Below are 24,542 nucleotides of genomic sequence, written 5' to 3' on the forward strand. Positions count from 1 at the left end.
GCCGGGGGCTGCATGTGTGTGTGAGACAGAGACAAACCGTGTGTGTGTGTGTGAGAGAGAGAGAGAGAGAGAGAGATGCGCATTGCCCCTTTAAGTACACCACTCTACGTACACTGCCTTTTTAAGTAGATCAGCAAGTTGAGAGAGCCGCTGCTGCCAGCAAGCTCCCTCAGTCCTGAGCCCTGTCGTGTCTCCCCCGCCCTGTTCTGTGGAGATGGGGTACAGGAGTGGGGGGAGAGGGACACCCTGACATCAGCACCTCTCTTCCCCTCCACCCACTGCACAGCAAGCAGGAGGCTCCCAGGAGCAGCTCCAAGGCATAGGGTAGGAGCAGCACACAGCAGTTAGGGGAGGGACACCTGAACTGCCCGGCAATTGATAGCCAGCTGGTCGGCCGCTGCACAGGGAACTTAGGGGAGCTGCCGGCCCACCCTGGTTCCAAGCCCCCACCAGCTAGCTCCAACAGGCTGCTCTTCCTGCAAGCAGTGGACAAAGCAGGTGGCTGCCAAACAACTTATAAGGGAGCATTGCGCAACTTTAAATGAGCATGTTCCCTAATTGATCAGGGACATAACAAAACAACGTTAACCGGGAGGATGTTAAGTGAGGAGTTACTGTACTTGCAATTTCGGAGAATCTAGAGAAAAGAGCACGAGATCGTAGTCAGGAGAAATGGCAGAAATGTGTGTGTTGATATAAAAAATAGTTCTATGCACAAGGGGAAAAACAGAACACTAGAACTGTGAGAGTTTCTATAATGTGTACTTGCAGCTCAATATATATTAAACTGGAAAATTCTTAGGCAAGGGGGGAAAAAGATTGCAACCTTGGAATCAGAAAGGTATTGCAATCATAAAGATCAGATCATGAGTCATCCTGCACAACTACTCAGGAGAATAAGAGCAGGCATATGGTGACCGCTTGCACCAGATACCTCCATCACAGGGAGAGGAAATGACCCCCTCCTCCAATGCACCAGCCAGTGCAGCCAGGGGATAGGCTGCAGGATATGTCCTTGGAAAAGACGGGGGAAAGTGAGAAAACAGACTGCAAGTCTGAGTCACAAACTGCTTCCCACTCTGCTTCTGGGTCAGCACAGTCATACGCTGCCCCATACAGAGGGCTTTTGGTACAGTCACAATTTCACCCTGAGTTCTCTCTCAATTTTTTTTCAGACATCTCTGTTCCTTCCTGTTATAGATTGTGTATAAATTAGTTTGAATTGACATTTAATATAGCTTCCTGAGAACTGCATTTTAAAACTTGTATTACTGATTTTTTTTCTGCTCTTGGATTATGATCATATATCCACTTATTAGATTTGTTACTCTATCTTTTAAACATATACATGGTGAAGAAGTTGCAGTCTGCAGTTCCCCCCGCCTCCCACTCTGTTACTTCTCATTTCAATTAGGGTTAGGAGGCATGTTGTGGTAGTCTAATGAGCTGATTGGCTAGAACATCTGTAAGTGCCTTAAAATTTAATATGCACAAAGATTATTAGTCCTTTTGGGGATTTAATTGAATTCAAGGCTTTTCCAATTCATCTTTATATCTTTAAACAAACAGCTATAGATTGAAGAAGTGAAAAATGGAAAGTTTGTTTGTTATTGCATTGTGTGATGTATGATGAATAAAACAAATTTCAGAATTCTTTATAAAAGTGATCTTTGTTTTTAATTTTTTTATTGAAGAATTCTAAAACTTTTTAGATTCATTTCCCATACATAACATGATGCAATAAAACAAAGTATACATGTGCATCGACAGGGCTCTTTCCCAACATACATCTTCCAAGTTTCACACCATGGCTTCATGGGAATGCATAGTGTACTGGTATGCAAGGGGCAGTGTCTGGTATTTCAGTGGTTGCAGAAGAACCTATGATCCAGTGCTCATTGAAGTCAGTGTAAAGACTTCCCCCTAGATCACATTAGAGATGGATCTGAACACTGTGGAGAAGCTTGCAATACAAACCCAGTTCCACATCATAACTTTACAATCGACTCCTTTCTTTATGATGCACCAAACCAAAACCCCAGAGCCAAACTTTTTTTTCTTTTTCTTTTTAAAGCTTTGGAGTGTTTGAAATCCAGATCCATCTGTTGGGGCTTGGTCACAATTCTAGTCCGTGTTCTGTGTAATTCAGACACAAACGTTGCATTTCCCAACTTCCAAATGCTCAGCCCAGCCACTGGCCTCTCTCATCCTGACCCCAGTCAGTCCCTCCAGTGCTGTGTCTGGACCAGGCACAGGAGAGAAGTCACCAGCAAATAGCTACAGCAAACCTTTTTATTAAACAGGAGCACAGTGGGAAATGATAGTGACCTCAGACATTTAGAGGGATGAGCTAATGGACCTTGTTCTTTAGCTTAGGGGCAGCAGCACAGGGTAGTCTCCTTATGTGGCCCACCTGGCTGAGCGGGACAAAGCCCTACCTTCTGCCAGTCAGAGCCAAACTTGCTCAGTGTGGCCCCATCAATGAGTGGCAAATTATTTCCACAAATCTAAATCCAGATTCAGCCATCCTGCTATTTCTTGCTGAGCATCTCGTATGTAGTTCTTTTTTGCAGTCTCATGTTCGTAGGTTCCAATGGGAACTGAAAGCACTCGAGCACCTCTTAGGAAGCCCTCAGCTGTAGGTAAGCAAGAGAACAAGGAGCTAGTTTTCATGAAGGAAGACTTAGCTGCTTTTCTCCTAGTGATTCAAAGTGCAGTGTTTCAGAGTCGCCATTCTTTCCGCAGGATGTCTTTCCCTGAGGAGATGACAGAATTTCACAATACTTAGAGTAGTGAGCATCCCTTGATTGGTGAAATACTTGATGGCAGTACACTGTTTAATACTTGATGCTGTTGGGCAGCAGTCAGACCTGCAGCATGTTTTCTGATCATGGTGCAGGACATAGCTTCCAAAAGGCAAGCAACGAGCTGCTGCTCTATCTGGTGATAAGCTTCCAGCCCTACTGAACTCACTGCCAGCACTAAGCAAGCTGAAATCCAGAGCACTGCTTAATACTCAGCACTCCGACAAATGTTTCTCTATAACCACATTGGGGTGGGGTTTTATGTGGGCAGCAACAACAACAACAAAAACAGAACAGTACACGTGGGAGGAGGAAGTCATGTAGGAGAGCTAAGCTGACATTTTGTATTGGCAGTATGTTTGCATCTTGCTACTTCCTTCTAGTGGAAGGTTCAATATTTAATGATCTTGAGGGGACGGGGAAGAGGTTTCTCTACAAATACTTAGGAACAAACAGAGACAGCTGAAAGATTCAGCATTTTGTTTGCCATGAGGAAACTCATTCTGTCTGCATTTAGTGTCATGTTCCTGGGAAGCAGGCACCTGGCTTACCAAACGTAAGCCGGGAATTGGGCAGACAGCAGCAGCAAATCACTGCAACCCAAGCCAGAGCTTTGGTAGATAAGAATGTAAAAGGTATTGCATGAAAATAAGTGGTGATTCAGAGGAATGTTGTAGATTTGAAAGTTTTTAAGTTGATGAATATTAAGCAGCCTTACAGGTGACTGTAATGACCTGCAAAGATCCTCCCCTCCTCTGTTCACAAACATGTAATTTAAAATAGTCAGATAAGAGACCATCACAAAAGAAGCCATCCCAGGTTTTACAGCAGATTTAATGCATTCCAGGGTGGGGCTTGAGGTGTTTAAGGCTCAATCCTGTGTGGTGCTGAGTATCTCAGCAGGAGCAGATGCCCTTGGTTCCTGGTGAATTCAGTGGAGGTTGAGGGTACTCAGCACCTTGCAGGAGGTTCTCTTTGCAGGATCAATCCCTTAGTGAGTGCTGTGTAGATACCAACATAGAACGTATGCGTTTAGTAGGGTGACCAGATGTCCCAATTTTATAGGGACAGTCCCAATATTTGGGCCTTTTTCTTACGTATCCCCCACCCCGTCCCAATTTTTCACACTTGCTATCTGGTCACCCTAGTGTTTAGTAAAGATGATTCTTGCTGACAGTAATTCAGCATGGAGGTTTAATAGTTTAAAGACCAGTTCTGCTCTTAAAAATGACTCATAAGCGTGGGAACTAGAGGTGTGGGGGGTGCTGCAGCACCCCCAGGCTCCCAGCTGCTGGCCCTGCGTGTTCAGGCTTCTGGATGCCAGCCCCGCACGCCTGGGGGCTCTGCTGCCGTCCAGGGTCCCAGCTGCTGGCCCCAAGCCCAAGTCTCTGAGGCCACCCTGCGCCTGGGGCTTTGCTCCTGGCCTCAGCTCAGGGAGTGGGGGGAGTGGACGGGGTAAGGGGGCTGGCTTTCAGCACCCTATTAAAAATGTTCCAGCACCACTGAAATGACTGAGTAACAATGGCACTTATATACTCCAGAGACCTGGTCCCTGCGTGTATTCAGATTTATCGCTGTTTACTTTCCTGGCTAAAATAAATTTTTGCTATTCTTTAGTCCTGTTAATGTTGCAGAGCGCTATGGGAGAGTGAACTGGATTCCACTCTGGCTTGTGCATTGATAACAGGACTATGAACTAAGCTAAATTTGGATTGCAGAATCCTTTTAGTTGGTAATGAATCACATTGGGTGAACTCTCCTTGCTACCCTCAATAGCCTGAAATTTGTTCTCTAGAGACATTTCATGAATTACAAATTTGCAAAAACTCAGTCTGATTGCCAACAACTCACAAGCAGAGTGAAGTTAACTGAATACATTATTACAAATAGTTCATGCAGCTCCATTTAAAAATATGTCGTTTCACAACACCGTACCACACAGCTACCTAGTGAATACAGTACCTTAGCAGAATGTTTCTGTTAAGGTGATCGGTAGTGAAGTTATGTAAACGTTAACATTTTAGACAGTCGTAATTATGTTTCACATGTAACACCTCATTGAATATGTTGTCCTGGGGAAGAGCAACTTAAGTTCTTCTAGCTCTTTCTAGGAGCTCCATGAGAGCTGTGCTGGCTGAGGCTATAAAATGGATGCACTGAATCAATGAATCCACCAGACATCCCGGACGTATCCATTGCCGGTCAAGTTGGGGCTGTGTTGGCTTTCTGGCAGCCTCCTGGTGAAGGGGCAAATGCGGGTATTTTGTGCCACTGTAAGCCCCACAGCAGATTTTTCACAGTCGGGGAGGGGGCTTGTGGGAATCTGCCCATCTGTTCATATTGCTGCAGATAACCAGGCTGACACCAGTGCTGTGAAAGCTCCAGTACGAGCGCTTATTTAGAATTGGTAGTTCTAACTATGATTTCTTTGAAAAACAATTGTATGATTAGGTCTGCTAATATGTACTTCAATCTCACTTTTCATAGTAGTTTCTACTCCTGGGGGAATTCTGCAGCATGTCCTGTAGGGGTGTGGGTATCTGGGCTGGGGCACCCTGTGGCTGGGCTCTGGGATGTACGGGGTGAGGGTGTCTGGGCTGGAGGGCGCCCTGTGGCTGGGCTCTATGGGAGAGCAGGTGAAGGTGTCTGGGCTGGAGGCACACTGTGGATGGGCTCTGGAGGTAGGGACTGAGGGTGTCTGGGCTTGGAGGGTGCCCTGCAGCTGGGCTTTTGGGGATAGGGTGTACAGGTGTGTGGGCTGGGGTGTGTACACCCCATGGATGGACTCGGGGGGTGGGGGGGGGAGGGATAGTGAGTGTCTGAGACCAGAGGGGAAGAATTTTCCCCTAAGATGTGCCCAGCTGACACGTGACACACCCACACTGAGGTTCCCAACAGAAGCACAACAGAGAAACAGGAACTGGTTTGTCATAGCGGTTTCTTTACCTCTCTCTGCTCCTGGAGGAATCTTTCTTGTTGTCTGCATTGTTACAGACATACTTGCTGACCAGTATTTTGAAATAAATTACCAAATAATTGAAACTGGTGTGATGATATTGTGTTATTTTGACAACTAAAATATGCAGAATTTTGCAGAAATTTTAATTTTTTGGTGAAAATTTTTAAATTTTTGACACAGAATTCCCCCAGGAGTAAATAGTTTCCTGTACACTACCAAAGCTGTTGATGACTTTATATGGTACATCCTTATTCTAATGAGATATTTCTATGCATTGTTGTAAATCTTAGGGCTACTCAGACCTTCCTTAAATGGCTTCATAAATTCATAGATATTGGTCTATCTATAAATGTTATCTTAAACCTCTAATTTATCAATACACTTCAGAAATGGTCATAAATCCCAGACCTCTTGGCTAATCTTACCCCCACTTCCCATGCATCTATAAATCAAGGAATATTTCTCTGAAACTAGAGCAGAAACTTCCTTCTCTCTTTTCTGTAGCCTTACAGGACAATGCTCAGAGAGATTGTTACTCACATGAAATCAGTCAAGAGTAAAGAATTCTAAGGCCTGATCCTTTATGATTTATCCAGGCCAAACTCCCCGGAAAGTCAAGAGGGTATTTGCCTGAGTAAGGACTTATGGGGTCAGGGGCCCGGTCCAAAGCCCTCAGAAGTCAATGAGAGTCTTTCCAGAGCCCGGGTCCTTAGTCTACTTTTAAAGAAAAAAATGTCACTTTTAATTGATCAGAACTTTTTTTGACATTTAATACAGAAGCAGTAAATCTCGTGCTTTGTGAGGTTAACATTGCCAGTGGAGTCGTTTTTGCCCATTGGATCCAGAAAAGATTTCTGACTATTTGAGAATGTTGCCTGGGATAGTCTGTTTTCTCGATGGCATGTCTGGTAAAGCACGTTGTCTCAGTCATTACGACAATATGCAAAAGCGGACTGCCTCGGTCTCTGTGACATTGTGGCAAAGCACATTTTCTGCCTGTTTAATCAAACGCCAGGGTTTAATTAAGTAAATATTTCCCCCCTTTAAAAAGAATGGATTCTCATAAACATACAGCAACACATGATGGGCTGAGCAAAGAGTTCGTGCCGTGTCCCATGTTGTTTCCATTTTCTAAAGAAGCTCCCATTCTTTGGAGCCAGAATTATTTATGACTATTGGAACACACTTCCTAAAATTGGTCCAGGACATAAAAACAACTGCATGCCAGCTGCTAGCTAAGAACAACAAATCTGTTTGTTTTCTGCATGATAATGTCAAGGGTATATTTTTTTCACCCTGGCATTCTTTGCCAACAGCTAGAAAGGCATAGGAAAGGAATTCTCTGAGACCTTCTACAAAGTCAGGATTTTTTAATGCAAAAGGACCTAGATTCTGTTGCCCAATTGCATCTATGCAACAACAGTAACTTTTAAAACTTGGCTTCTTTTTTAAAAAAATGCCTGTAATAACTCAGAGTTAGTAACTGCAGTGGGTGTTTAGCCTGTTTTAGCCCAGGGAATGTGGTCAGATCTGGGTAAAGCTGTGCTGAGATGGGTATGTGTGTTTTTTCTAAATGTTTTCAAGTCTGCATGCAGCCCTGCTAAAGGTGATGCTGTTTGAAGATGGGAGGGAACCAGATGTGACACTATAGGCAGCCTCTTAGAGACACTAGTACCTTCAAGGATTTGTTCCTCTTACAGGCTGTGATCATTTGGGGCAAGAAGGTTGGTTTTTTGTTTTGTTTTTTTGACAGCTGGGTGTTTGTAAAAATTATTCATGAGCGTTAGCTAATCATGGTCCCAGTGCACCCACCTACCATCCTCAGGCTGTTTGTTATAATAAGGCTTACCTCTGTTACAAGGCTACTATACTCTGGCTCTCAGCTCCAACTTATTTATCATCCTGTCACAATTGTTGTACTTCCAGGACCTGCTTGGAAATGGATTCTTTATGCTGTGTATGAAGGGTCTATCTGGGTAAAATGAATGAGTCGAACAGGAAAAATATTAACCTGTGTATATAATATGTCTCCCAAAGGAAGACAGATTCTGGCCTCTTTGTTTTAAATATCTGCTAATGGCTGAAAGGGATACTGTGCAATATCATGGGGCCCCCATATTTTGATATAGATCTTAAAACTAATGCAATCTGGAGCGGGGAGAAATGTCCTCTGGAGTCTAAATATATCTTTAAAAGAAAATTCCGTTACTCTGTCTGCCAACAAAAGTATCCCCAACCAACACCACCACTGATTTGTGGGACCTATCCAAAAACATCTTGCGCTCCCTCTGCTGGCCCTGCAACAGCAGTTAATGAATATGCCCTAATTGCAGAGCAATACTGATATCAGTATGTGCTCGCTGGTGCACATACAATGAATTAAACCAAAATGACATGTTAGCGACAATCTTGATTAGAACAATGGAGCTGGAGGAGGAAAGCCCATGAGAGTTTTCCCTGACTCAGAACTGACCTGATGTTTGTTAAACTGAAAATAACAACCTTGGTATCTATTTTGGCAGGGTTTTGTTTAAAGAGCTTGTTAACTGGAGGAATATCGCTCTTGTGTTGCTGACTGAACCTTATTCTGCCTTCCTTCCTCTCTTCCCCACAATCAGTGTAAATTCCTCCCATATGCTCTACAACTATATCCAGCACTAAGCCTAGCATACTATAGTAACTGACAGGACCTTGAGGTAATGCTGATATTCCAAGCAACTGAGACATGCTTTAAACAGAGCGAATTTCTATGTGGGATACATATGTAGGTGACCACAGATCTTTGTTTTAATTTAACTGGTTTATTCTTTTACTTCTAAATCAATATGCTTGTAGCAGTTGTTGATGTGATGATGGATGGTGAGAGTTTATCTCCCTGTACAAAAGGCTGGGCTGTGGTTTTTGTAGGTGCCTTTCCTCTTGTTTTTGGAGTACCTTACTGCACATTCTGTTACTAAATAAGATACTGGACACCAGCAGGAGAAAGCCCCAAGCCAGCAGTAAGGATGGAATCCCAGCCACACTGAATGGCAGAACTCCCATTGACTTCAAAAGGGGTTAGGATTTCACTCTTAAGTATTTGTTTACTTCCAAATAATTAGGCAGTTTGGCATACCCAGGCCCGGTTAACTCTGGGCCAAATTCATGCCTCCCTCATGTAAGTGAGCTAGACTTGGGGGAGGGTTTAATGAGCACTACGTCTGTACATCCATGAGGTGGAGAAGCACAATTAGTTTCCCAGTGCCGGAGAGCGCAGAGCAGAGGGTTACTGTCCATACTAACAGGTTTCAGAATAGCAGCCATATTAGTCTGTATCCGCAAAAAGAAAAGGAGGACTTGTGGCACCTTAGAGACTAACAAATTTATTTGCGCATAAGCTTTCGAGAGCTACAGCTCACTTCATCGGATGCATTCAGTGGAAAATACAGTCGGGAGATTTATATACTCAGAGAACATGAAACAATGGGTGTTACCATACACACTGTAAGGAGAGTAATCAGATAAGGTGAGCTATTACCAGCAGGAGAGCGGGGGGGGGGGTGTGGGAAACCTTTTATAGTGATAATCAAAGTGGGCCATTTCCAGCAGTTGACAAGAACGTCTGAGGAACAGCGTGGGGGAATAAACATGAGGAATTGGAATTAATTTGCAAACATGGGGAATTGGAATTAATTTGCAAACTGGATACAATTAACTTAGGCTTGAATAAAGGCTGGGAGTGGATGGGTCATTACACAAAGTAAAACTATTTCCCCATGTTTATTCCCCACCCCCTTGCTGGTAATAGCTCACCTCACCTGATCACTCTCCTTACAGTGTGTATGGTAACACCCATTGTTTCATGTTCTCTGTGTATATAAATCTCCCCACTGTATTTTCCACTGAATGCATCCGATGAAGTGAGCTGTAGCTCATGAAAGCTTATGCTCAAATAAATTTGTTAGCCTCTAAGGTGCCACAAGTCCTCCTTTTCTTTTTGTCCATACTAACTGTCCCAAAGAACATGTATCAAAATGGGGTGAGAACACTGAACGGAGTCATGGCCACCCACCTGCATTATTTACCCTAGTACATAGGAGTGGCAACCAATGCCCTTCTCCTCACCCCATCCTACCCCATGAGCCTGTATGAGCCACACACAACTGAGACCTGAATGTACAAATATAGGCCACATCCCACTTGCCTTCAGAGGAGTAGTCCCTTCTGAGTTCTGTGAGTGAAGTGAGACAATGCTGGCTCCAAAGTGAGTCACTTTCCTTATAATGAGGGATTATTCTGGGGCATTACGATGAGTTACTACTCCATAAACATTCTTCAAAACACTGTTAGGAGGGAACTGGATGGTTCTAGGTAATAACTAATGAGTGAGCCTTTCATGTTTAGAAGTCTTGTTTTAAATTCAGACCAGATCAATAGTGACCAAAAGTTATTGTCTTCTGTTGTCCCTTTGGTGCCCTGTGTAAAATGTGTTGATGGTTTCAGACCAGTCTCTAGCAGGCAGATGTTCGCATCACAGAAAGTGCCATCGCTGACACTCCTGTTGTCAGTCTCAGGCCACAGAAAGGGCAAGGACCGAATGAGCCTGGAGACTGAACTCCTCTTGCCTCTCACATCCAGAGGTGATCCCTGAGGCATGTTGGTGGGACTGTGTGATGATGGAGCTAGTAGTACCACTGGTTGTTTTGTACATAAACAATTTTAGCTTCCAGTGTGATCAATCTGGCTTTTCACAAACCCTCAAATTCACTTTTTAAAAATATTAAGGGTAAAAATATTCTATGATAGGCAAAGCTGGTAGCATCACCTATTATTAAGGTTGCCTGACACTTCCCATTATAAGATCCTGTTATTAGTTGTTTATAACATTGCAAATTTTAACCATTTGTGCTGAAATTTTGCATGCTCGGTGGGTATCCACCTCAGGCTGAATTGTTTTGGAAAATATCAGTCAAAATGGTTTGGCCATTTCTGAGAATGAGGTTAGAGAGAAATACGTGGGTTTTTTTGCCCGGATTAAAATAGTTTGGTGACCTTTTTTTTTTGTGAAGCTTTGCTGCCCCTATGCTTTGGAGCAGAAACTTTAAATTTGTCAGGGGTGTGCCTTTTGCCAAATTTGCCCAAGTTTTAAGCCTTTGAAGAATCATAGTTTGGACATGCTCAGACTTAGATTTTAGTAGCTTAATTCCCTGAAGATTCTACCCCCACTGGCATGCTCCAGCCAGGACTTTCCCTGCAATTGCAGCTCAGGGCTGCTATGGGCCAGGTCAGGCCTATTCTGGCCATCTGAACTGGGAGCTGGGAGTGTCTCTACTGTGCTCTCAATGACCTCCTGCTGGGCCCAGAAAGCATAGAGGAAGAAGATGTCTAATTTGAATGGAGAAGGGAGAAGCGCCTGATCTGCAGGATCAGGGGCAAGTAGATTGGAATAAGGAGCCTGTGGGGAGAGGACACTGGGACTGGTTAGGCAAGGTGACTGTGAATGGGAGCCAGGGAGGAAAATGGGTGTGTGGGGGGAAAGGGGGAATTGGGCACTGAGAATAGATGAGAAGACTGGGACTGGCTGGACAAAGACTCTGTGACAGGAATGAGGGACTCGGAGATTGGACGAGTTGTCCAGGGAGAGAGATTGGGACTGGAAATTAGTGGAGAGGGGGAACAGAGGAAGGCAGGACCAGGAATAGCTGGGCAAGGAGACTGGGATGAAAAACCATGGGTGGAAAAGGGACAGGACCGGGATAAGGTCAGATAGGAGGGGATGGGGCAGAAGGGGTCACAATTTAGGGGGTGTGGGCAGAAGAGTTTGTGTTCTTTGGAGCAAACTCCCTCCAGATCCTGGAATGGAGTCAAAGATCCCTGAGTCTCACCATTCCTCTAAGTCAGCAAATATCTGCGACATCCACTGCCAAATGCTCACCCCCCTCTAGTGCTGATCCACCTGGAGGATGACTACCTGCTATTGCTATCAGTTATTCCATTAGCTCAAGAGGTGGAGGTTTGTGTGGTGGCAAACAAACAAAAAAAACCCCTAAGAATTTACACACAAAATACGTTAAAAGAACATTAAGGTTACAAAGACAAGCACTGAAAAGTTAAAATATGACAGAACTAAGGTTGCCAGGGCAATCTTTGGCCCCCTTGTATTATGATACAGACTTTAATTACATAATTACATACTCCTCTTTCCCCCCTCCTCTCCCCATTTGTTTCAGAAGTTGGAAGGTGTGTAGTGAATGAGGCAGGGGACTGCAGGAAAAGAAAGGATGGTCTCACGGTTAAGGCAGTTGAAAGCCACCCTGGAGACTTGGATTCTATCCCTGCCTCTGCTACAGAGTTCCTCTGTGATGCTGGGCAAGCCACTTAAATCAAACTTTTCACAGGTGGTCACTAACTGGGTGTTCCTCATTTTCCGGATGCCTGAGTTGAAACTGTATGGTCTGATTTGTTGAAAGTGCTGAGCACTCGCAACTGCAGTCAATAGGAGCTGTGCTTTGAACTTAGAAAATGCTACATAATAAGTTCTTTGAAAAATTAGGTCCCAATTTGGGCACCCAAAATTAATGGATACTTTTGACCTTAATCTCTGTGCCTCAGTTCTCCTTCTGTAACATGGGCATAATAACCTCTCACCTCAAAATGGTCTTGTGAACATTCATTAATGTTTGTAAAGCACTCAGATGCTATAGTAATGAGTGCCATAGAAAAGTGCATGAGGAAATCAATAATTCTGTCTTCAAAGCAGGGTTTGAGTAGTGTGAAGTAAATAAGGCCTGTGGCCACACACTGAATAATGAGGAGAAAGTAAAATACCATGAAGTGAGCATCATCCATCCTGTGCATGGAATGAGGCCAGATCCTGTGGAAAAAATAGTATGCAAATGTGTATTGAAGACTGAATGCATAATATGTATTGCATAATCCATCAAAATCACGCTGTCAGTTCCCACAAGCCCTCAGTTAATTGCAAATGATGACAAACCAACCCCAACTTTTTCACTCAGGACAGGCACCCTGACCACTCCCAACTCTGGAACCTTCCCAGTATCCCTTGCTTGGCAGTCTCTGCCATCTCCACTCCCGAACCTTCTTGCTTCTTCCCTAACAAATCTTGACTGACTCCCAGCAATAGGGGCCTCCTTTATTACCCCCATCCAGAACTTTCTGCCACCATTCTGGACTTCTGCTCTTCTCATCCCTCACACATCTATAACCCTTCCTTCTACCTGCTTAAACCACTTGTAACACCTGCCCTTCCTCAAACAAGTTTCTCCTCTTGAACTTTCAAATTCATCTAGTTTCTCCACCTACAAATTGCAGTAGGTAACATTTTTAAGGGCTAAAATATGACTAATGGGATAAAAGGATTATGAGGTGCTCAGATACTATAGTGATGAGGGCCATATAAGCATTTTAGGTAGTTGTGTTAGCAATATTTCAGGGAAATTCTTGCAGATGGCAGTGTTGTGCATTTAATAATTGAATGATAATCATGCCAAAAAAGAGGGGAAGTGGGGAAAATCTTACCTAATGACGAAGAATAACTAAAAGCCTAACAGGCCAAAAAAAGTCATTGTCACTGAGTTCTGTTCTGCACCTTTGTATTACTATATCAATTCACATTTAACATTAGGCCTTTATCTGGCAAAAGAAATCTTACACAAAGTCAAAGTGAACCCATTCATCACTTTCGATTTGCACAACTTCTCTTTTCCCTCACACCTTCATTCTCTTGTACACTTATATATATGGTTTAAGGGGGGGGAGATCAGGTGCAAAAGCTTCTGCATAAATTCTCCTTAACTCTGAAGCTAGTGAATAGGATTGCCCTTTTCCTTGATGCATTGCTGTTCTGAGGAGCTCTCCTCATTGTGTCGAAGCGTAGACATCAAAGACATGCTTTACAACCAGATGGGACTACAGTTCATTTATTAGACTGGCGGACAGTGTTTGATGCCATTAAACATAACCTTAGATTTAAAACATGTAGTGCCAGAAAGGGCATAAAGTTGGGAACAACACCTTCCAGAGATAAAAGATAATGACAAAAGCTGTAATTTAAAAATTACCAGAGGAATGCAATGTTTAGTAGGCAGTTCTTTTATGCTACTTGTTTACATTTAATAAAGCAATACACTGCCAGGTATGAGAGGGCTAAGAGTATGTCTGCATTGCAATTAGACATCCATAGCTGGCCCATGCCAGCTGAGTTGGGCTTGTGGAGCTCGGGCTAAGGGGCTGTTGAATTGCAGTATAGATGTTCGGGCTGGGGCTGCAGCCCAAGCTCTGGGACCCTCCCACCTTGCAGGGTCCTACAGCCCGGGCTCCAGCCTGAGCCTCAACATCTATATTGCAATTAAATAGCCCCTTAGCCCATGCCCCACAGTTCTGAGTCAGTTGGCAGGGGCCAGCCCTGGGTTTTTAATTGCAGTGTAGCCACACCCTTAAGTATACTGGTAAAAGGATATAAAATAGAGCCAGTCTCATCAAGGTTGTTGGCTTGAATCAATTCAGGTCTCTGGTCACCAAAATTTGTCACTGTCTATGGACACAGGGTGATTCGTATGAAATGAATTTGCTATTAATCCAGGTTCCAGTGGACAGATGTCCACATTATGGAAACCACCATAATTAGCAACTTTGATGGCAGTGTTAGCAAAGGGGACACAACTGGTGACTAAGAACAATTCCATCGTGGTCAGGTGTCTTTAGACAAATGTGACTACAGCCTTGTCTACACTGCCACTTACAGCACTGAAACTTCCTTAGCTCAGGGTGTGAAAAGACACCCCGCGGAGCGATGCAAGTTTCAGCGCTGTAAAGTGGCAGTGTACACAGTGCTGGGAGCTATTCCCCTCATGGAGGTGGTTTTATTACAGCGCCGGGAGAGCTCTCTCCCAGCGCTGGAGCCGCGACTACACAGCCAGTGTTAAAGCGATGCTGTGGCCGCGCTTTAACATTGGCTGTGTAGACATACACTAAGAAAATGAGGACTAGACAGTGCAAGGGATTGTTAGGAGGGTGTGGGGGATATCAGTGTTAGGTAGGGTTACCATATTTGAACATTCAAAAAAGCGGACACTCCACAGGGGTGGGGGGTGGGGTATTTGCACCCAGTATCTACCAACTCACGTTGTATTAATGAGTTATTATACTGTTATATATGGTGTGCGCTACATGTGGCTATATTGAGTATATATAAGAAAAAGTGATATGGCCTCAAAAGTGAAGTTTAATTATTTAAAGTTTACTGTACTTCTTTATATGTAGTGAGTCCTTTCCTTTCACCAGTTCTTCAGTTTTCTTTCTCCTCATGTGCCCACACATACTTCTCTGTAGATCGCATTTTTCTCAGCAGTGGCTGATTGCTCTTTAAGAAGGCATGAAAGTCTTGACAAGAAGTTTGTCTGAAGTTGTATTGTACAAGTAGAATTCCTTTCAACGACTCAACATTCAAGTTGTTCCTTTCCTTTGTCCACTGGCTTTGCATCAGTGAGAAAAATTCACTCTACATTTGCATTGTGAGAAGGAATAGCAAAGAAAAACTGTGCAATCTTTAACAGTTCTGAATGACACTCAGTGTTTTTGGATTTCTCAAAATATTTGGTCCACTTCTGGTGTGCTAGCAAATTAGTGAACTCTTCATCACTGTTGCAACTTTCCGTAAACTTCTTCAGGTTGCTGACTTGATCAAAACACTTCACGTCATCAATTTGCACCCCCTTATTGATCAGGTACTTGATACAAGGTTCCACATCACTCCAATTCGGTGCCTCACTCAGGGTAATCCACCTGAAACAAGAGAAGTCTTCCAGGGGTCTAAGCCACTTCTTCAAATACGCTTATCATCTGCTGTACATATTATCTACTTCAGCACAGAATTTGTCACACTCTTCATCAATTCCTTCCATGCGCTTTTGTGCCAGTAGTCCCTTAACTTTCAGGAACATAAAGTTGTGAGTCTTGCATTCAAGAAGGATAGTGTGAACCGAGTTCAAACTTTTCAGCACTTCCACGACAGAATTGCTTTCCCTTTCGATTTCTTAGATGTAAGTTTGGAATACACTCATGAGTGAATGCATGTGCCAAAGGTAAATCTCACTTAATTCATACTCAAAAAAATGTCTTAAGCACTGTGGGTGGTTTGTCCTGTGGCAGAAAGAATGACTTCAAGGCTGGAAACATCTGTATCAGCCTTGTAATGCCTGGAAGTAATGACAGCCATTGTGTCTTGCTATGAGAAAGCAGCTTTCTGTATTCAACATCAACAAACTCACAGTACTCCTTCAGTCGCTCAGTTTGGACAGCGTAGATATGAAAGTACTGGTAAATTTTAAAAATAATGTTCTTAATGTCAACGTTCATTCTTTCTGCTGCATGGTGTACACAGTTGTTCAAAATGTGTGCTGGGCAACCCACACCAATTAATGTTCTCTTCTGCAACAACGTCTTTAAGTTTGCAAACACATTCTTTCCATCTTCATCACGCCGGAGTCCTCCAAACATTGTATTGCAGTTGTCACCTGTAAATGCAATACACGTCTCAAACAAACCATTTTTTTTCAAACGTTTCTTTTACGTAATGAGCAATCGTGTTGGCAGACTCATTAGGTGTGTTCTAGACCTCAATCAATTTTGACTGCAAACTACCATTCTTCCAGTCGAAATACTGAATAATTACTGGAAATATTTTCACTGAACCTGTGATTGCTTCCTCTGTAGCAACTCCACAGTAAGCTACGTCATTTTCTTCAAACATTTTCAGAACAACATCAACAGAATGCGGTGCAAGCACAGAGAGAACAATTGCTTCTGTCTTGGTTCTAGCACTTGAAAATTTCTGTGCTACTTCAGAATCAGGGAATGTCTTCTTCAACAAGACAGATGTGCAATCCATTGACTTAAAGCTATTCTGATGCTTAATGGTGTGAAATGCAAAAGCACCCTCTGCTTCAGTAACAGCATCCTCTGATTCGCTGCCTGGTTTTACAAAATAATCGGTCAATTTTGTTGATGAGCTCTCTCCTTGAACTGCTTTTTTATGCTTGTCTGGGTCCACATGAGTTTGTAAATCATTAGCGCCTGTATTTTTCACAGAAACGCAAGTACCAGGTCTACATACCAAGCACTCAGCTTCCCATTCTTCTCTACCACTTCGAGAACACAGGAATTTCATCTTTAGTTCTGCAGTGGATTTATACTTTCGTTTTGGCATTGTGTTTGGGGGTAGTAAAATAAAATATCAAATAAAGAGCTTGTGAGGAAACACTACCATGCACAGTATGAACTCAGAAAAGACACTGAAATTGTCGACATTGCACTATCGCCACTATGGAAAAATGAGACAACTTAACAATGCTTAAATATGGGGCCCAATTCTGCTGCATGTTCAGGCCACTTTGTGCTAGTGAAGCATCCAGTTTAGCTGGCGACTGAGGGATTCCTCTTCCTTGGCTGGCAGAGTCCTGGGAGTGGATCTTAAGTCACCCCACTCTGGGCTGCTGACACAGGGGACGTGGCTGGGAACGTACCCATAGGGTGACCAGATCACAACAGTAAAATATCGGGACACACTGGGGTGCTGTTGGCCCCATCCACAGTCCACTCCCGCTCTGCCCCCACTCTGCCCCATGCTCCACCCCCACTCTGCCCCAGGTCCCGCCCCCACTCTGCTCGGCCCCACCACTGCACCCCTCCTCACCGCCTGGCCCGCTGCTGGCTTGCTGCATCCCTCCTCACCCCCACCCGCCCACCGCTGCTGGCTCCCTCGCCGCTCGCCTCTTCAACCCCCAACCCGCTGCTGGCTCACCGCTTGCCTCTTCACCCCACCCCACTCACCCCTCCTGCCGCAGGTCCCTCTGGCTCCTAGGATCAGGGGCAGCCGAGGGGTCTCCATGTGTTGTGCCTGCCACAAGCGCGAGGTCCATGGCCCCCATTGGCCGGGAAAAGGACAAATGGGAGCTGCCGGAGCCACGGACCGGGGCTTGCACGTGCCGGCAGCGCACAGAGAGCCCTCCGCTCCCACCCCCCGACCCGACCCTAAGAGCCAGAGGGACCTGCCGGGGGGCGAGGTGGGGAGTCCCGGCGGTGCTTACCTGGGGCGGCTCCTAGGAAGCATCCAGTAGGTCCCTCTGGATCCCACCTAGGGTCAGATCGGGTTGGGGGTGGGGGCGGAGGGCTCTCTGCCCGCTGCCGATGCCTGCAAACCCCTCCCTGCAGTTCTGATTGGGCAGTAGGGAGTTGGTGCAGCACGCGGAGACCCCCTCTGCCTCTGTGCCCAGGAGCCGCCCACACTGCAGGCTCCTGCCGGCGGGCGAGTGCTGGGAGCTACCCCAGGAAGCGCTGCCAGCCCCAGGACTTTGGTGCGCGCGGTGAGGTGAGCGGTCCCTGATATCGGGACAAAGGGCATCCCAACCGATGTGGCCAAATCCCAGACGTTTTTAGATATTTAAAAATTCCTCCTGGACGGCGATTTAAGAACTAAAAAGCCAGACATGTCTGGGAAAATACGGACATATGGTAACCCTAGTGTTAGGTCACTAGTTTGAATTTGGCCAGTGAACAATTGTATTACCATATAACAATTGTTTCTCTCTCTATTTGTAGCCACAGCTCAGTTTCAAGTGGACATATGCCTACCTCATAAAAAATATCATCACACAGTAGCACCCTTTTGGAAATCTCAGAGGGCCCAGGGACTGATGTCTACTCCCATCTCTAGAGGACCCTTTAGATCAAGGATGAGGCACATCTCAGGGCACTGTGAGGGAGCTTGTACTGCTATATCCGTTCTATGGACAAACGTGGGCTAGATATTTTTAAAAGACATATAGGTGCCTAAAGATACAGTTAGGCACCTAGTGGAATTTCCAAAAGCACATAGGCACCTAAACACCTTTAAAAGTCTGCCCCTTAGTTTAATGGGCGGTCAGCTGGGCAACTTTCAGCAGCACAAAGTTCAGACTTTCCTCTTATCTTTTTAATTTACCCTACTCTTCGGGATTAGATGGTTTGGAAGTTGCTAGAGATGTCTACTGAATAATCCAACTTGTTTATAAGGATTTCTGTAATAACACTCAGCTATGAGACCTTGTCTCTGAACTTCATCGAACGCTGTTATTACTTTCAAATTCACTCAGTGGATTCACTTTAAGAAGTTCAGAGCAATATCCGATTCTTAGTATATTTGTAATTTAGCTTTACTATTTTCCTTTTGAGTTCTAATGTATAAATGAAATCTTATTCACAATACACCCAGTTCACCAGCATGTGCTTAACTTCAAACACGAGTTGTTCCATTGACTTCAATAGAACACCACATGTCCTTCAAGTTGAACACGTCCTTAAGTGCCTGATAGTGTCTCTTCTAAAATATATATATTCATTCAAATGCATAAAATATTTAGCCATTATCACTTTAACAAACATAATCTTCATATCAGTAGTACAGCTCCTACTACAGCACAGATCAGAAGATTTGTCAGGGTTTTTGACCAGCTCTCTTGTCATGCAATCAGTGAATTCCTATTAATCATCTGAATCTAAGGGCTGCTCGAGTCTGTGCTGTACCTCATGAGAGGAGTAGCCCAGGGAATGGGGGACAGAGGTGGCTTACAGAAGGCCCCATGCTGCTTCTGTGCTGGTGGAATTCTCACCTCCCTTATTGTGGATCCTGTTCGGCTTCTATATGGTGCCACATTGGTGTATACAGGATGGCAGAATTGGTTCCTAAGTCTAATGCGCACTCGAATATTTATACCAACCCCCTACAAAAGAGTAAGAAAGGTATTTTCAAAAGCAGTACATGCATGTGGGTTTCAAGTATGTAGGTTAAGCTAGTTGATTGGCTTTGCTGTCATTTGCTGTTGTTTATACAATTACTGTACATCAAAAGTAGGAGAAAAATACCTACTGTAGAGGGAAGAAGGATCAAATCCACCACCAGTTTAAAGGGCAATCCTACATTCAGATCCCAATTGCTAGTAGCCACAAGACTGTCATCTCTTATCCCTCTACACCTTAATTTTTAATGGCCTTTTTAAGATGTCCTGCACTTCATCTTCCTATGTTTGCTATTGAGTTTTGTTTTTTCTTTCTAATTCCTTTTTCTTTAGTAGGTCTCTTACTTCTGTTGCATGCCCCAATAAACAGAATATATAAGCAAAAAGAAAAGGAGTACTTGTGGCACCTTAGAGATTAACAAATTTAAATAGTCTCTAAAGTGCCACAAGTACTCCTTTTCTTTTTGCGAATACAGACTAACACGGCTGCTACTCTGAAACCAGACTATATAAGGTATCTGGTTTGCTGCATCCCTGGACTTTAGGGCAAAAATGGCTACGTATGTGGTCCTGAACAATCCATCAGATGGAAGCATAGTAGAAATGCAGAGGCTGGGCTGTGTTATAAAGTTCAGAGCCAGAGCTGGATTTATGTTATCGCAAAATTTAGGGGTGTTCAGATCTGGGACTCTCTCTACGTCAGCATTATACAAATAATTGGAAAGGAAAATCAGTTACATGCCCTATTCTCCACTTCAAAGTACATAAATGCTATATTTTCACTCTGCTATTATTAGACTTGTCTGTCCCTGTGCATTTGCTTTCCATTCATCTGTATAAGAGCTTGCTGAGATCTGACTTAGGATTTATTAGGGCAAGGATCAGTTTGGAGTTCAGGAGAAGTGTGATGCAATATCTAAACAATGCTGAGATGTGGTGTTATCTATTATCCATATGGCAGTAATGCCTACAGGCCAGGGCCCTGCCGTGCTAAGGACTGTACAAACATATAACAAAGACAGTCCCATATAAATTGAAGAGGAGACAACTGGTGGATGCAGCAAACACATGACTGGGTGGGAGGGAGGGAGGGAGGGAGCACAAGGAAATGATGAGAGACTTAAACTGAGGCATTTACAAAGCTGTCAAATACATTCACAGAAGGCTCCTCCTCTCTTTCCATTACTGTAGGTCGTTATCCACAGCAAAACAAAGGCACTTACATCCCAATCCCTGTGGTTGAAGAACTGCAAAGCGGGACATGGGGAGCCAAGATTACCTGGAAGGAGGACAGTTCCATTAGGCTGTCCATCATGTCTGCTCCGACGTGCATTGTGGGGAAATTCCGCCTCTACGTCGCTGTCCTGACTCCCTATGGCATCCTCCGGACAAAGAGAAACCCAGAGACTGACACCTACATACTCTTTAATCCCTGGTGCCCAGGTGAGGGGTGTGCAATATTCAGATGTTCATACTTCTGAGACAAGTCCCATCTGTTTCCCCAGGCTTTTGGGGAGTCAGGGGTGTGATAAAGTTTGTGATGGAGGGGGTTATTATCTGGACTTGACTTCTTATTTTTTTAACTTGTGGTTGATTATTTTCTAGTTTGAGTGGGCAGTAGCTGGTGGCTTTACTTTAGCTTTTGGTAAAGGTACCAAGATGCTTGGATAGCTGCTTGATCACTCTCTCCTGTGTGTCTGATTCAAAGCCCACTGAGATCAGTGACTCTTTCCACTGATTTCAGTGGGCATTGGTTCAGGGTGCAAGGAACTAAATGTTTAAAACCTGGTGTTCCATTTGTGCATATAAAAATCAGAATTTGTGCTCACATATGCATTTTACAAAGTGAATTCTATATTCCAGGCATTTTTGAAGTGAGTACAAATGAGTTGCAAGTTCTGATCAGCATCTTTTCAAAACAGTTTAGGAGCACTATGCCTCAACATGATAAAACTTGGAATATAGACAGATCCAGAATGGCTTCAAACTTCTGGTATATCTAATGCTTTAATGCAGTCCTGGAACTCTTCCTTCTTGGTAGATATAATCTCTTTCCCATAATATTTATATACATTTCTTTAGTGTCAAATAACGTGCATTGTACTTTGTGATAAATGTTTGGCATTGTAAATAGAGTACTCTGCAGCACTTTGTTTTGTACATGGAGTGATTTGGCCCTAGTTCATTACCTGCCTCTGGTCCAAGAGAACATAGGTAATGATTAGTTTATGTATTGTTTAGGAAGATGCATGATTAATCCTGAGTAAAGTGACATTAGTTAAGTGGAATTAGGACTAAAAAGGAGGGAAGAGAAGGAGCTAGGACCAGTGGGGATTTAGAGTTAGTGGGGCCCTGTGCTTAGCTTCATTTTTGGCCCTCCCCAATGGGGGGAGCATTCTCTCTTATCCCCCCCCCCATTATCTTTTCTTTTTTTTTCTGCATTCTCCTCCTGGGGCTCAGGGCTGGGGGTGCAGGATCTGGGAGGGAGTTAGAGTGCAGGAGTGGGCTGGGGGTCTGGGTGGGAGTTATGGTGCGGGAGGGGGCTCAGGGTTGGGGTGCAGGGTCTGGATGGGAGTTAGGGCATGGGAGTGGGCTGGGGCTGGGGGCGCAGGGTTAGGGTGGGAGTTAGGGTGTGGGAGTGGGCTGGGAGTTGTGGCCAGAAGTTAGGGTGTGGGAGGGGGCTCAGGGCTGGGGCAGGGGGTTGGGGTGCGGAGCACTTACCTGGGGCAGCTCCCATTTGGTGCAGGTGCGGGGAGTTCAGGTGGCTCCTTGCGGCCCTGTGCTTGCCCTGCAGGCACCGCACCCCGCAGCTCCTATTGGCCACGATTCTCGGAGATGCCTTCCCCTCCCTCCCCCGCACCAGGAACGCAAGGGCTTTAGGGGCTGCAGCCCAGCGCTAAGTGGGCCCGGAGCCCTGGGCTCCAGCCCCTAAAGCCCTGCCCCCTTTCCGAATCCGGCCCTGCGAGCAGGCGCTGGAGGACTCAGGGGGAGCAGGGGCAGCCGGAGAGAAGCGGGGGTTTCCCTTTCAAAGCGTCGCTTCTCTCCGGCTGGCTGCGCGGCTGCCCTGTGCTACTCCTGAGTCCTCCGGCCGACGTTTGCAGCTCTCCCGCCACCCGCACCTCCCGCCTGCTCCCCTGAGGCTGCGGGTGAGCCTCCCTCCCTGCTCTCCTGCCCGCCACAGCGTCTACCCCCGCAGCCCACCTCCCGTGGAGCAGCCCCCCTGCACAGGGTGCGCCGGTGCTGAGCTGCCCGCGGGCCCAGCCCTGGGGGAACCGTGCCAGGGCACTGTGTGTTTCATGGTACATCCGCCCCTGGCTAGGATGGGATGCTACAGCACCATGAACTCTACTGAAAAACGGTGTAGAGTTGTGTTCCTTAAAACTGCACAGTAAGAAGATGCTCCATGGAGAAAGTAGGTGCACAGCCAGGAGAAAAGTGGGAGGCGTCACAGCCTGATGTAGGCATGCAACTGTAACTCACTGCTGAGTGGATGTTAACAGATCCCCCTCCATGCCTGATTTGTAGATGGTATGAGTCTGTTACAGCCCCAGCTAGGGAGCTTCAGCTCAAGTTGTAGCTGTTCGTGCTTTTAGTCCTGGACATCTCTGGTTCAATGTGCCGTGTGTTGGTCAAGATGACAGCCATCCCCCAATCATCCTGAGCCAAACCCAATGCAAAATCCTCCTAAGAACTCAAGTCATCGAGGAGATCCTCATGACGAATGCACACACATTTCATGTCCCATGCTTAGCCAGCCCTATAGGAACTCGCTGCTATTGTGCTATCTACACCTGTGGAATATGACCAAAGAGACAAAAATCAGATAAAAATAGATCATCGGAGGAAACCAGTAGGACATGCTGCAAACTACAATGAAATGCTGAAGCTGTTGCCTTCAAAAGCAGTCATCAGCATTCAGGGAGTGATAAATAATGAAGAGGACAGGTCAATGACACAGAACAATCTGGATCTCTTGGTAAGCTGGGTGCAAGAAAGTGGTGTGTTCTTAAATCTGGCTAAATGTAAATGTGTACATCTAGGAACAAAGGATTTAGGCCAGTGATACTCAGACCTTAGTGGTTCAGAAGCCAAATTAGCGGTCACATTACCCAAAAGAGCCACAGCAGTGTAAATTCATTGTTTCATTTTCTCTCTCTCTCTCTCTCTTTCATTCTCACAGCAAAATGACTAACCAAGTATTATTATTTTATCAACTACAATTGGTTTACAACATAATAAAAGCACCCTGATTGGTTAATAACTTAGATGGGTTAATAATTAACACACAGGTGTTAGAGAGCTTATTCCTTCACTCTCCCACTTCCCTGGTCCTCCTCGCATGAACAGAGAGCAACAATACCCGAAGTCTGAAGGTGCAAACAATTCGATGTTTATTGGGGTGAACTTCCAGCAAGCTTAAATCCAAGTTCCTTTTTCCTTATTTTCGAATCCCAACTTACTTCCTGTTTGCCCCTAATTTATATAGTAATATTCTTAGCTATACCTTAACCAATCATTCTACTGAAATTTACCTAACCAATCCTAACATATTGTAACATGATTAGCTAACCAATTATATCCCACCACCTTAATTAGATTACACCCAGTAAAATTAATTATACAGCAGACAGAAACAATCACAGAACCAGGCAGAGACCATGCCAATAAACAATAGCAAAGTGGGAACTATAATGACAAAACAATACAGAAGTGAGGATTTCACAACTACGTCTATAAAGACTTAAGGGTTTCCCAGCTGTGTCTATTGATAAGTGAGTTCTTACCAGGCAGAAAACTATCAACCTACATTTCCTTTTACATCTTCTAGGCTCTTCCCTTTCTCTGGAGGTGATAGATTGGATCACCTTCCTAACAGCCCCAGATTGACTAGTTTGGAATATGAGGATGTGATCGTTCGCTTCCCAGGGTATGGCTACCTCTGCTGCTTAGCCAAAGGCCTTAGCCTAAGAACAGGGCCTCAGACTGTCACAGTGAGCGAAGGCC

At 44.7% G+C, this 24,542-nt stretch overlaps 1 protein-coding gene and 1 long non-coding RNA gene across 2 annotated transcripts in view; one reads left to right on the forward strand and one right to left on the reverse strand.

Moving 5' to 3' along the window:
- The window catches only part of LOC141981521 (uncharacterized), a 54,759-nt gene extending 32,229 nt beyond the window's left edge, over nt 1–22,530 (reverse strand). Inside the window, exons 1-2 of the long non-coding RNA XR_012637812.1 lie at nt 22,260–22,530; nt 20,818–20,920 (exon numbers count right to left, since the gene is read on the reverse strand). This is a non-coding gene — a long non-coding RNA (uncharacterized LOC141981521). The remainder of the gene's footprint in view (nt 1–20,817; nt 20,921–22,259) is intronic.
- F13A1 (coagulation factor XIII A chain) overlaps nt 1–24,542 on the forward strand; it is a 90,126-nt gene that overhangs the window by 13,861 nt on the left and 51,723 nt on the right. Inside the window, exon 4 of the mRNA XM_074943177.1 lies at nt 20,730–20,981. Coding sequence (XP_074799278.1) covers nt 20,730–20,981 — 252 coding nt within the window. The remainder of the gene's footprint in view (nt 1–20,729; nt 20,982–24,542) is intronic.

Source organism: Natator depressus, chromosome 2, assembly GCF_965152275.1.
Source record: "Natator depressus isolate rNatDep1 chromosome 2, rNatDep2.hap1, whole genome shotgun sequence".
NCBI classification, from domain to species: domain Eukaryota; kingdom Metazoa; phylum Chordata; order Testudines; family Cheloniidae; genus Natator; species Natator depressus.